Raw genomic sequence first — 14,431 nt, 5'->3', positions numbered from 1 at the left:
TTAAACCTCTTACAGACAATCAATTTCATCTGCTTTCTTTCTGTGTTAAATGTTGAGTACTGTTGGTTTTTAGTTGTGTGGTCTTGATCAATTCCTCCAAAGACTGTGCACATATTCTTGCTGCTTCCCCTCAGGCTGAGTCCAGCGTAGTCGTACAGGGAAAGCCTGGTGGACCCTTAGGAGGATGTAGAAACTAAATCATAGGCAAATGTCTCTGATGCAGACGTGAGGAAAGGTAAATGCAGTTAAGGAGACATTTATGTCGATTTGAGTGCAGTAATGGCATTCGTCTGCTCATTCATGCAGCTCAGATGTTTGTCTTAAAGCAATTTCTTCAGATAAGTATCCCAAAAGCCTCATCATTTCCAGTCAGTAGCAGATTCACTTGATTTACCGAACGAGAAGTCACTTGGACATCCCTTTTTATAAGGGCTCCAATCATTGCAGTCCCAACAATATTGCGTGTGGCAAAATAATAGATGGCTTTCCCTCCAAATAAATCTCTATTTTCAAGTAATATCCTGTGTCATCTGTGTCTCTCAGAGTCAGAATAGTTTTTCATTCCATCCACTTGTGTGATATTGTCCCCTCAGTGCCAATTTAAGCCACTGTGTCACACCCAGAGTTGATTTAACATCTCTGCTTTTGCAAATGCTGCTGCTGAAACTTATCAAGGAGCTGTTTTCTGAAGCTATTTCTGCTTATTCCCCATGTTGTACTTTATGGATGTGGTTTGACTAAGATAAAGTTCAAATGTGCCCCACATAAATCCAGCTGGATCATGTAATACATGTGGAAAATTTATGAGAAATGAAAAATAAGAGCAGCGATTTTCATATAAACCATGCAGGAGCCAGAATGAGATGGATTAAAAAGTCCCTTGTGCTAATGAAATTCTTTGTCCAATTTAGGAAGGAGAGTTTAAGCAGCAGCAAATGGAACAGATGGGGGATTTTTATATATTTATTTATACTACTAGTATTTATCAAGGGAGGATTTGATGAACGTCTTGGTCTTGCCACATGAACAGCAAACAGTCACACCTGGCAGCAGCATCGTAGCTTTTGGGATTTAGGGGCCCAGCTTGAGGGTATCTGGGTGGTAGCACTGAGCATGTGAAGAGTGTTTATCATCATCTTTCCCAGATTACTCTGAGTTAATACTCCCAGTCTGTCTCCCCTGCAGTAATTATACGGCCCTAGTCGGGGTATGGATCTATGGCTTCTTCGTCATGGTGCTGCTGGCCCTGGACTTCCTCTACTACTCAGCCATAAATTATGAGCTGTGCCGGATCTACCTGGAGAAATGGGGCTTGGGAGGACGCTGGCTGAAGAAGGCTCGGAGTCAGTGGCACAGGTCCATGCCAGAGGAGAGCGAGGCCCAGGCCCAGGCCCAGGCCCAGGCCCAGCCCATGGTTCCCAGCCACTACCAGCCCCGACACAGCCTCCGAGGGGAGAGCCACAGCCCCACACTCCTGCCCTACAACACCTCCACCGCATGGTGAGTCGCTGCCTGACACATGAAAACTGCCAACCTGCAGTTTGGCACAGATGTCGACTATAGAACTGCACAAATAAGGAAGTGCCAGTATATAATGTATAGTATTAAGTAAATATTGCAATTAGAAGCCAACTGATTATCAGGCCAGCCAATTACCAGATCAAATTCTATGATTTTCAGACTATCAGTATAGTTTGTTGGGGGTTTTTTAAAGTGAAATATTAAAAATCCACGAACTGCAAAGTAGCTTGGTGATTAGCACTTTCGCCTTGCAGCTAGAAGGATCTTTCTGCATGGAGTTTGCATGTTCTCCCTGTGCATGTGTGGGTCTTCTTCTGGTTCTCCGGCTTCCTCCAACATGCTGAGGTTAATTGATAACTCTAAACTGTCTGTAGGTGTGAATGTAAGTGTGCTTGTTTGTCTCTATATGTAGTCCTGTGACAGACTGGTGACCTGTCCAGGGTGTAACCTGCCTTCACCCTAAATCAGCTGGAATAGGCTCCAGCCCCCTAATAAGTTTTAAGCGGTGTATAGATAATGGATGGATGGATTAAAAATCCACTGCTTTGACTCAGATGCAGCCACCTGTAGTCACTCTGTGGACTTGAGCAATGTCCCGCCCACACCTAAATCTGACTGGTTAGACACCACAAGTATTAACTCTAAAGGATTGTTTGAAAACCTCTCTTTTAAGCAAATACATGTACAACATTATTGAACAAAGACATGTCAGCAATGTTTTTTGTTGAAATTTTTATTAAATTTAAATACATTTTGACATCAAGATGATTATTTTTACTATGAATGTGTATCAAGTCCATAAACATAATAATAATAATTGGACCTGATATAACAATACTGTTCAGTAACATTTTTAAAAAATGCATCTTTTGTGTAGTCTTTGTTCCACTAATTGTTGCCCTACTTAAAAGCAGTAACAGCATAGCACTGCAATGACCAGTGAAGTTATTCTGAACATGTTTGTGTTGTTTTGTTTTTTTGGTTAATTTAACAAAGCAATTTATAAGTGAAGAGCGCACACAGTGAGATGCAGGCCACTGTGAGCCTCAAAACATGTATAAATGTTTAATTTATTAAAACATGCTGCGCTACTCCTCTAATTACCTTAATTTAGTTAAGAGTACTATGTTTATTTCAGAGCCTCTATTAATTTTACCTCCAACGCACATTTAGGTACCCAGCTGAAGCTACAACATCACAGTGATGGCTACAGAATTTCTATAATTGGTAAAATTATGTTTCCAGTCAAAAAAAAAATGCACACCAGTTTGTTTATATCTGTTCACTTTCTTTTATAGTTCAGAAACACAAAACAAAAACACAAGAAAACAACTGAAGCCTTCAAAGGCGACAGCCATACAGTAGGATGAGTTACACAGACTTGTGCTGACTATTGCACAATAAGATTTGTTGTGCTCTGATAAGCATATTTCCAATACAGACTCTGTTGCTGTTGTTCAGAAAAACAATGAATGAAATAGATTCTTGGAGTCCACATTCCGCGGTCCCTCTAAGAAATGTTGTTTTACATAGTTTCTTTTTTGCACAGTTTCTCTTTGGATCTCATTTTCTTGTCTTTGTATTTTTCTTTCTACTCTGTTTTGTTACATAGAATGTAACAAGGCAGGGAAACCATCTAGGAGGACAAATTAGAGCATTTTTAGCATACTTTCCCCAAGCCAACAGTGAGGAAGCTCAAACATCAGGCTCCCTGCTTCCTTGAATTCCTCGTTAAGAGCTCCATGCAAACATCACGATAGATGCAGCACACACACGTGATTACAGCCAATCAGCGACATTATAACTGTTTCCTTCAAAATCAACGCAGCAGTCTGGATTACAGACTTTATTATTTTAAAAATCTACCCTTCTGCCACCAATGGATAATTTTCTGCAAAACATCTGATCTGTGTTTTGCTTTCATCTGAAAATAGCTGCACTCTGTCTCTACTTCTACTTCTTTATAAAAGAGAATTTTTGGGTTGAAGAAATTTCTTGGTTTTAAGTCTGACCGGCTCATTAGGGAGCTGTCATTATTAATGAATAGAAAAGTACAGGATAATGTGAAGGCTCCACTGGCCGCCTGAGGCGCCTAACTCAACCTGAATGAGCCGACTCTGAGTCACATTGGAAACCATTCATGGAGTTTCTGTGGCAAAACACCATCTGCTATCCTTTCAGTTTATCTTTTTATTACCTTTGAGAGCAGTCGCAGGAGGTGCGTTAGGCTGCATGTGACTGTTGTTAAAACATAGGAGATGATTTACGATGCCAGGAGCGTACAATAACACACTGTTGCCGCAAGGAGCTTCTCTTCTTTTGCCAGACATTGTTCAAACTTTCATAATATAGCTACACAATCACACAGCAGAGCCTGAACAAACTAACATTTTCATGCAGTCAATTTTTCATTCAGTTCTCTGTCTCAGACACTGTGCACCCTATCTGTCTGACTGGAGCTCAGTGTCTTCCTAGAGGTAGACATCTCTCTGGGGTCATGATAATTTAATGTGGGCAGAGATTTGACAAATGGCTGTGAGAAGCAGTGTGGACTGTGAGAGCCATAGATAGAATAGCTGGGATGCTGCAAAGGGATCCTGGAGCTGCTCTGCTGGTGGAAATATGGTTAACTAAGACTGGACATATCCACGGAGCCTCCTCATTAGACGTGAAGTCAGTTTGGTATGATAGGACTCATCAATCCTAGACTGGCTCGGTTGACCTCTGCTGGCAGGATGCCAGCTTTGAGCCAGAAGATGTCTATTAAAAGGTGCTTGAATCTGCAGCAAAATGCTCATTGTCTAAGTGGGCCTGGAAAACGAGAACATGCTAAATTCATGGTAATTCATGCTGATGATGAGTAATGGGAACTGCTTCCAGGCAGATAGTGGTGTAGTATTACCATGTGCAACTGCTTTTCTAAATAAAGGTGTGACCGCTTTTTAATAAACAGGACACCATTTACCAAGAGCTAAAAAGGCTCATGTATAATCACTCACATCAGTAAAAAAAAGTGACAGGTGCTGGGAACTAAATTCAGCCGCGAGCAGTTTCTGGGGCACGATTAGAATAGCCTGTTTAGCAGTTTCACACAGCGGAGCACTTCTCAGAATTCAGATAATGCTTCTACTTTTTCATAAATGTGCTAAACAACCAAAATGTGTGATACTGTACGTATACAACAGTTGATGTTGCCTACACAGTGTCTCATCAGATGGCCCGAGTTTTATTTGCGGGGCCACAGATCTTCATCCCCAGAGAGGATGCAGGGTAATGGCTCAGAAAACTGGGTCCACTTAGTTGAACATCTGCAGGCCAAATGTAAACAAACAGAGATGGGGTCAAGTCCCACAACTGGCGTGGCAGCATCTAAAAACAACCCGATCACACAGCAGCTTAGGAATCCACCACAAATGGTTACCATTGCAGCAGAGTAATCATGAAAGCGAGTCGAGAGTATCAAATAATTTCTCCACATATACAGAGAAAGTGCAGCTCGGTGTTCAGCATGTGGGATTACTGCTTACCATATCTTACCATATCGCTACGTGAGCAGGCTGGTACTGTATGTACTGCTGCAGATCTGCTGGGGGTTCAGTGTGGGCGGCCTGAGAAACTGTTATTATTTTCTCTCTGTGGATACCCTTTATTAAAACCTCTTATTCACATATTCACTTCAGTTTGAACAGATAAAGGAACCTTAACCGTCTCATTCTTCACCAAATGATGTACGAATCAGGCGAGAGCGAAACAACGGGTCTGCCAAGTCAGATATTGTGGTTTATCTTCACTTGACAAGAAGGATGCACTGTGCACACTGCGAGCAGGAAATTGCCAGCAGATGGGAGTTTACTCACAGGGTAATGTGGCACTTACAACCCCGTCAATGATAGATAAAAAGACAATATTTCAAAAGCTACTGTCTGAAAGTCAGTCTTTTCCTGTATTAATACATGGCGTGATTCCTGGCCTGGGTGCATCTTTCTCTGCAGTCATTGCTGCTAGTTTGATTGATCTGCACAGGCTTGTAAATCTAGTAAAATGTCAAAGAATAAAGACCCGAGCCTTCTAATGCAGGGATTCCCAACTAGATTTATTTGTACTGTAAGAGGTTATTTTGCAGTTCAAATGTTGGGCATTTTCTCAGCTAATTTGAAAAGCTTAAATAATGAGTTTGGAAAAAAAATGTCCAATATATGTGTTTGGGAGAAAATAAACACACAAATAGGATTGGTCTAAGCTTAATCTTCACTATATTTATTGTCGTGGTAACCAATAATATACCAGCTATGATGACTCAACAGGACAGATCTAAAATCCACTTTGTTGTAACACCAGAGCAACAATTGCGCAGTTGTTTGAAAGTGAGCACAGAAGGCAAATCTCTTCTGTGGCTTTGAAACAGAGGCCACTAAAACCTGATTAAACTTACTTTTAAAGAAGGGCACCTAAGCTGAAGCAACAATTCCGGGATCACAGTCTTGAAATATCTACTTGTATATAATTTGGGCAGAGGTAAGCCAGGCCTCCTGTTTCTAGTCTTTATGCTCAGATAAGCTAACTGGCTGTTTCAGTTGTTTTTGCATTGATTTCTGCCAAATAAGGTCACACAGACTCACTTCCTTTACTATACATGGAGCTGTTATGCTTACTGTCATGCATAGTCACCTTTCTGAGGCCCATTCTGAGCCAGGAGAAACACCGGATGAACTATCGATCAGTGGGATTGATTTTCTCATCTAACTCTCAGCAAAATGTCAGACTATTCCTTTTAAATACCCAGTTTAAAATCCATTTAAATTATTGCATCTGGCAGACGAGGGGTGGTGAAAATGAAAGAACACAAGCTCATCTGACCGAGCTGTGGTGGTACAACAACTACTGGGAACCTCTTCAATAAGATACTATAGTATCACAAGAATAAAAACATTTTAGCATCACTCGTCTTTGCGGGATTCTCATGCCAGCCTTCAAACAGCACTGATCTCAGCTGTTCCTGGAAGTTCTTGCTCTGTTGCCAAAAAGTTCTCAGCAGCTCTACAGCCCAGCCTGTTATCCACCCATGGCTATTAGGGCATTAAAGTTTTGGCCATGTTCCCAGTTTGTGCCCACACCTCGTCCACCTCTTGCAATTAGCGGTACTGAGAAGCATCTTCTTAATCTGGGCGTCCTGACACTACAGGGAAAATTTAAAAGATCTAGCAGTGAGAGTCTTCTATATCATCACCTATTTTGTATTCCTTGTGTAGTGTGCCCGCTCCGACACTCTCCCTCTCAGAACTAAAATAAATCTGATCCGCTGCTGTCATCTCAGTCTGGCTTCGCTGCATAGTTTAAAGAAATTTAGTTTGTCTTTAGTCAGTGCTGATCATGACTTACTGTGCAAAAATAGCTGTGCAATCAAGATTGAAAACAGAAAACCTGCTCCTTTGCTCATGCTTGGTGGCAGAATTAGAAATGCGTGACTCGACACTGGTTTAATGCATGCTGAGCATCTGCCAGAAGTGTCATAGATAAAAGTGTGAGAATTTAGATGTTGGGCAACATCAAATGACACCACTGCAGATCAACCAGAACATGTCACAGAGTCTCTTGACGTTTGATAAATCCCTTGGCACCGATCTCTAGCAGCCCCTGGTGCCAGTGTCCACCCACTCACTCAAGGGTGGCAGCTTACTGGGCCAGCTGAGCGCCGCCATTGGGTAGACTGGTCCATGTGAAGTGGCATCTGTCACCACATTCAGCATATACCTGACTCACCCGCCGTCGTAACACTGCCTCTTTACAGTCAGCCTTCAGTGACTCAGCGTTAACACCCAGTCTGGTGGATTCAGACTCTATCACAGTCTGTCTGGTACATCACTTTGGTCATAGGCAGCCGTCTCTAATGCCAGCACTTAAACTCCTGCTCAACTGTCTGCAGAGCTGCTATACTTTTCTCAACTCAGGTGGGCTGAAAAAAGCATTTTGCAATTTTTTTTCCCCTGTTTTTTTGTGTCAGTACATGATCAAAGCCTAGCTCTGTCTCCTGCGTATTTACATCCATCTTTGAACTCGCTGGCTGGTTTTCTATGGTAATAATAGAATTGTACATTATGAAATTATTCCTGGCCTGTCTGTCCACAGAGCGGCATGCCAAGACCTTGTCCAATTAAGCCAACACCGTCCATGTGGTGTGAGTTAATTAACATCATAGATGCTACAAAGGCAGCCAGACACAGAGCTCTGCCAAAGGGAGAAAACAGGAGAACAGGTTTACCTCTTTGAAAGTTGCAGAATGACTTCTGGCATCGCCCAAAGCAAGTGAGGTTGTTGCAATTTTTTATGCCTATTTTTGTGCATAGTTTGTGATCTTTTATTAGATGTGTTGTCACGCATTTACTTTGTATTTTAGTCATTCTATCTAGAGTGCAATAGAATACCCTTCAAGTCCTAAAAGCCCCGTGTGTCACTTTGCTGATAAAAAAAAAAACAACAAAAAACATTCCTGTGTCCTTCCAAGAACGCAAGGTAAAACATCAGTAAGGTGAGGAAAGTGGAAACTTTTATTTTCCCATTACACTATAGTTATATTATTTTGGGCAGCAGAAGTGGGCTCGGTGGATGTGATTCATAGAGCCAGGGTGGGCTTAAAGTCTTTACAAGAATTACAGACTTGTAAAATATTCCTGTAAATCTGATTGCTTTTTGAAAAGCAAAGCTGCCCCATTTTATTAGTTTTTGTGTTTCTGGGCCTTGAACTGATTTTCGAGCCAATGTGTTGTTATATAAAGATCAGCGTGGAACACGAAGCACAGAGCACACACATCGTAATCTGAGACCATTTTCAGCCATGAAGCTAAAAGCATGTCTGTGCTGTTCAGTAAATTCCAAGCGATTTTTTTCCCAAACAACTTCTGTGGCAACTAAGTGGAATTTGATGGCGCAGACGTGAACTCCAGGCTATAAAATGGCTTTTTGGAGAGGATAAAGCAACAACATATCCTCCATTTCTTAACTGCTTTCATCGTGTGATCCATTTGTATGAGAGCTTTAAAAAAAAACTATGTATGTGATCCTACCACATATTTTCTTCATTTGCTTGTTTTTCTAGAGATTTAAACCATATCTCATGGCCTTTATCAGTAGATGGAGTATGGCAGTTGTCATGGAGATAGCTACATTGTTATCACATGTATGGAAATTTATTCACATAGTAACAGATGACATCAGCTGAGAAAGGCTCCAGCTCCCCATGACCCTCTAAAGGATAAAGGAGGTATACTGTAGCTGATGGATGGATGGATGGATGGATGGATGGATGGATGGATGGATGGATGGACGGACGGATGGATGGATGGATGGATATTGGTGGTCCTATATGGATGTGAAATCATACATCTGTCTCTGGTTACAGATGGATTCTAGTGGTCCATGTGAATGACCTCATCAGTCCATCCATCAACTCACCTTTCCAGTCAGTGCTGTAACTGTATTGGTCACAGTAGAGGTTTTCACGATTCCACTGTGACTTAAGAAACCAGGCTTTTACTCACTTTTGAGTCTCTGTGTCAATATGTCTGATACCCCACTGGGTCTGAGTTTTGTCAGCTCTGGTCATGAAATGCATTTTAGAAACCACACAGCTTGAGAAGTATGCTATTAAATCACATTTTCTTACTGGGATTTGATTCACAAGTAACAAATTGGTTGGAAACGTTTTATGCTCTGTATATCCATTACTCAGAGGGCTACAGAATGTTTTGTTGCTGGTGTAGGAGGTGAAAATAGGACCTTCAATAAAGGCATGGTATTTTCTCAAGACAGGTGTGTAGAACAAGGACAAGCATTTCAAAAAGTCTCCCATACACTGTCCAACTTGCAAAAGTGCATTTGTCCGTGACATTTCAGTGCCAGATCTTCATCAGGCAAATGGTTTGGTATCAAGAGAAGCCGTCGTAAATACGGATTGGCTCCAACCAGTCATGCAGTTTAATGTCTACATACATAACTGAACAGTGAACAGGTCCCATTGGTGAATGAACCTGGTAGTGTGTGCATATATATATATATATATATATATATATATATATATATATATATATATATATATATATATATATATATATATATATATATATATATATATATATATATATATATATATATATATATATATATATATATCCCAGACTGTGTGTGGCTTGACAAGGAACATCAACAAACTATTGTTTAGTAAAAAAAAGGGGGACATGCAGATAATAATATACCAAATGTGTATATGCAATGTAAAAATCAGAGGAAATAAGTATAAATCCACTTCTTGAAACTCATAGGGAAAAGAGTCCAACATTTTATACCTGAGATGACCTCTAGATCACAGACTGCTGTGTTGTTGGCTTCTGTTGTTCATTCAGTCTCTTGAGTCTTCCTGTTTCACCGGTCTAATGAAAACCAGAAACGTTTTATGAACCAAACCAGAGCCGGTTACATCATCTGACGACAGAGGTCATCCTGTGAGAGACATTGGTTACATGCACAGTACAACGACAGATACTGCATGACAGAAAATCCATACTGAGGTTCCCTGATTACAACTAAATCATCTTTATGACAAATCAACCACTCCTCATAAAAATTCCCACATTGGATTAAAAGCTTCTGAAAAATTGTAAAAATGTCTTTCATTTCTATGATCAAGAATGAACTTTAACGCTCAGTCTTTTTTTATTTGTTTCTCCTGGGCAGAATGATGCTGTGAGTGGACCAACAGAAGAGTAGCAACACCTGGTTTCCTTACATGGTACAGAGGAGATGTCCCACAGTCGCCCTTCTCTGGACCACAGACACAACACCGCTGGTGGGTTAGCCATACTGTAGTAGTTAGAAGTGACTACTGCCCCTTTCTAATGAGCACAAAACACCCCTGGACTGACAGAAGCAAGCCTATATGGCAATTAGAAACAGCTGAACAAAGGCTGCGAGGACACAAAGAGGATTGCACTGCTGCCGCCACAGCAGAGGAGAGACAGATAAATTCAACTGCTCACAGGGTTTAGTGATCCCATGAAACGGCTGTTCAGGCCTGGTGTATCCCACAATAATCTCAGATGAACTGGATAAACTGTACTCGCAAGTGAGAAGGCTTGCGTGTTTAAAATGAAAAAAAAAGGCAAAAAAAAAAAGCTCATCTTTCTAGATATAAAATGTTTATTACACTGCTGTGTCACTTTGTGTTCAGTAGCAGTTAGACACAGTTGTGGGTTATCTATTTGGTGATTTATTTATGTGAACTAGTCAGAGAAATATATGAGTGGCTAACTTTCTGAACATGTAACGGCTTAGGTTGATGCTGAGCATCTCACTTAGAGTAGAATGTTTTTGTTACCTGCTGAAACCAGACAAAAAGGTCTGTGCAGCCATGTTGGAAAACAGTATCTTGTATGAAATGTTTTAGGATCTCCTTCGGCGAAACAAGTGATTTCTCTATATTGTGTCTGACGAGGACATACAGTGTCACTGCTGTAGGTCGAAAGGTTTGACATGAGGTCATCAAGATTTCTCTCTCTTCACCCAAAACATTGATGAGGATCAAGGATACCTTCACAAGTTAACATAAACTTACGAACCCTTCTGATATCCAGACTTATACAGTTAGTTCATGACAGTTTCCTCCGTATTTCCAGCGGCTCCTCTGAATTTCCTCAGTAATGGAGCTGCCTGAATCAGCTTAATTAGCAACATGATGCTAGTTCTTTATAAGTTCTATATCCCACATTGGTAATAGACAATTGTAAGCGATTAGCCATAATAGAAAATGAAAAAAAAATAAATCCATTAACCCCCCTCACTGTCAGCAATAATGTACAGTAGCTAAATCAGAGGGATGACATGGTACTGTATGTAGAAGTCAGAGGGGACGGCCAGATGAGCAGTGTGTAATCACTGAGGTGTATCGTGGACGTTTCGGCTCAGTTTGCAGTTAATAAGAAGGTGAAGTCAATGAAAAGGACATTTCTGGATGATGAACTCATCTCAAAAAGACCTCCAAAGATTTCTGTGTCAGCTTTGTAAGAGAAAAAGGGTTCAATAATGATCAGTGTGTGAAGGAGAGTTCTTAGTTTATGGCTGCAGCTAATCATTACTTCCACTCTCAGTTGGGTGAATGCTGCCCATTATAATTTCCAGCAGCCCAAGGTCATGTGTTTGAATGTTGTTTTATTTAACCAACAGCCCAAAAATTGAGATTTTGTAAGCAGTGATTATGTGGCATTTTGGTTTAACAACAAACTGAAACAGCGAATAAATTATGAAAATGAAATGATCTCGTGCCACAACTAAAGATTCATTTCATTATTTAGTTATTTACTCAGTAAATTGTTGAAAAATACCTCCAGTAGTTTGACGTTGTTGTTGTCTTTTGTATTTAAACCAACAATCCTCATTCAGATATTTAAAGAAACTATCACTTGGACAAAGAAAAGCAGCAAATCATCACATCAGAGGAGCTGAAACTATAGACCAGTTTGGCATTTTTGCTTGATAAACGAATGAACAATCCATCTATTGGAATAGCTGCAGAGTTGTTATCAGTCTACTAATACATAAACAGTTTCAGCTCTACAATGAAGGAAAGTGTTTACCCTCACAGCTGAATTAGCTTCTGACTTATGTTGTCAGTAGTCCATAAATTGCTGTTGTTTCTTTTTGGGGAAAAGCAGCTGTCAGTTGCAGCTTTTACATGAGCGAGGAGGTGTGAGTTACAGCAGGAGGAGGGAGCCCCAGTCCTCCACCTGCAGCTGGTAACCTGACAGCTGTTGATCCTGCACGTTCACAGGATCCCTAGTCGGATGAAAAGCTAACGGGAGGCAGCCGTGGAACTTGAATCTTGCCTTCATCTTTCACTTCTCTGCTTCATGAAGTTTAAGTGGAACCTAACGGAGCTGCATTCGAGTGCTGTGAAGGGGCCTGCCAGCGTCGTCCCCAGTTATCAGCAATAATATTCAAATTTACTGAGTTGTTAGCGCAAGTTAATTCCCATTTCAATAGCTAAAGTTTAATTGCGTGTGCGCTCCAGCAGACTTGTGCCATCGCTTTCAGGGGCAGAGAAACGGGATGTGTCCAAGTGAAATAATTGGCCCAGAGATCAGCAGTGGTTCAGAATTACTGTCTCTCTATCTCTCTCTCTCTCTCCCGGCTAGCTGCCTCCCTATTCCCACAGTGTGAACAGCAGCAGCAAACAGGAGGAGAGATTTTTAACAGGTGCAGCAGGACAAAGGACATTTAATTAGTCCTCAATGCTGGATAAGTGGGGAAAAATCTGATGCATTAAAGAATATGTTGCCTTCCAGGGCTCCGTGTTGTGTGTTTTGACCTGTAATAAGGCAAAAGAGGTTTGTTCTTATCACCAATAATGTATTACAGTAGTCACACCCAGGGAATTCTAAAAGCTTCAGTTTGCCTTTCATGAGTAGTAGCAGGGTCAGCTATGGATTCCCTCGTGGACAAATGAGGAGTCTTTCCCCTGTTTTGTTCTGTTATTTTTTATTTTTTTTAATGTTACAACTTGGTTTTGTGATGTTTTCTGTTTTGTTGAAAACAGTCGACTCTGGCCTGATGTGATGTGGTACTGTAAATCGTATCAGCTCAACCCTCTTCCCATATTACAAAAAATGTTAAAAAAAATAAAAAATAAAAAAAATAAAATAACAGGAGGATGGGAAGAAGGAAGCACACATCTGTTTCAGTCTCTCCAGGTTGTCATGGTAACAGTTGCCTTACAGTTGAATACCCACCTGTACACAGAAGCTTTGTAGTGGTTGATACCTCACTTTTTGGGTGTGGTGGTGATGATGATAATGTGCACCACGTTCTGTCTATGTATTTCCTACTAGATAGAATGTTCAGTACCGTTTTCAGTTGGATTGTTCTTGCACTTGTTGACTTTGTATTGTCACGACAGGGAGAAATAAAGTTTTATCTTTTCCAGTGTGTTTAAATCCATTTGTGTCAAGTCCTCTTTGAAAAAAAAACACCAAAACCAAGTTGCTACGGCAGCCTGAAACAGACAAAAGTTAGTTTGAGGTTATTAGAGTCTAAACTATGTATTTTTTAAAATGCTGCTTTTAAAAAGCATTCTACTTTAATCCCCCGTTTGTCTCTAGCTGCTTTAATTTTGTCAACTCCTGAGTTTTCCTGTCTTCTAGGTTCCTGGTGAACACATTTAATCATTTATCCATGTCCTGTTTTACTAATTTTTTGGCAACCTTTCATTTTGTCAACTGAATTGACAACTGTGGTCTGCATATTTTAACTGGTTAGGTAGCTAATGATCATCAGCTCCATCAGTCAGTGGAAACACATTGTGTCCAGCTGTCAGATTTAGAAATGAAATTAGAATAAAAGGCAGAATTCTTGTAAAAAGGGTCTTGTATATGCACATAGTGATATACATTATACTATCTTAAAGCCACATGTTCCACATATAAAGCATCAGCTTGCTCACCAGAGAAATGATCCATGTAGAGTGCAGTTTAGAGTGAATTATAAGGACACCTGCAAGATCCACCTTACCTGAGCAGACCATTGGATTCGCTACCAGGGGTCCAGTCCGGGATTAATTTAACCCTCGTGTTGTCCTGTGGGTCAAAATTGACCCATTTTAAAGTTTGAAAATGTGGAGAAAGAAATTTTTCACAGTGAAACTTCTGATGTCCACATTTTTAACATTTGTGGGAAATCTTTGAATATTTTTTGGTGGAAAAAAAGAAATGTTAAAAATGTTTTTTAAGAACATTCACAAAAACATTTTTTGTGAATGTTCTTAAAGAAAATATTAGAATTTTTACTGATATATATGTAATCACTTTAGATATTTTTAGGATTTTTTTGGAAGATTTTTACTCATTTTTTGAAAATATTTACAAGAATT

General features: G+C 40.3%; 1 protein-coding gene across 5 annotated transcripts in view; it reads left to right on the top strand.

Moving 5' to 3' along the window:
• Positions 1-13,499, top strand: part of shisal1b (shisa like 1b) — a 114,636-nt gene extending 101,137 nt beyond the window's left edge. For 4 of the 5 annotated variants that reach the window (XM_055009148.1, XM_023278583.3, XM_023278581.3 and 1 more), the window contains one exon: positions 1,186-1,504. In XM_055009148.1, coding sequence (XP_054865123.1) covers positions 1,186-1,504 — 319 coding nt within the window. Of the gene's footprint in view, positions 1-1,185; positions 1,505-10,248 lie in introns of those variants that run through there. The other variant, XM_023278584.3, reaches the window with a different exon arrangement.
• The last annotated feature ends 932 nt before the right edge of the window (positions 13,500-14,431 follow it).

The sequence above is a fragment of the Amphiprion ocellaris genome, chromosome 3 (genome assembly GCF_022539595.1).
Source record: "Amphiprion ocellaris isolate individual 3 ecotype Okinawa chromosome 3, ASM2253959v1, whole genome shotgun sequence".
In the NCBI taxonomy this organism is placed as follows: domain Eukaryota; kingdom Metazoa; phylum Chordata; class Actinopteri; family Pomacentridae; genus Amphiprion; species Amphiprion ocellaris.
The sequence above is the reverse complement of the archived record's forward strand: the minus strand, read 5'-3'. Positions and strand labels throughout refer to the sequence as shown.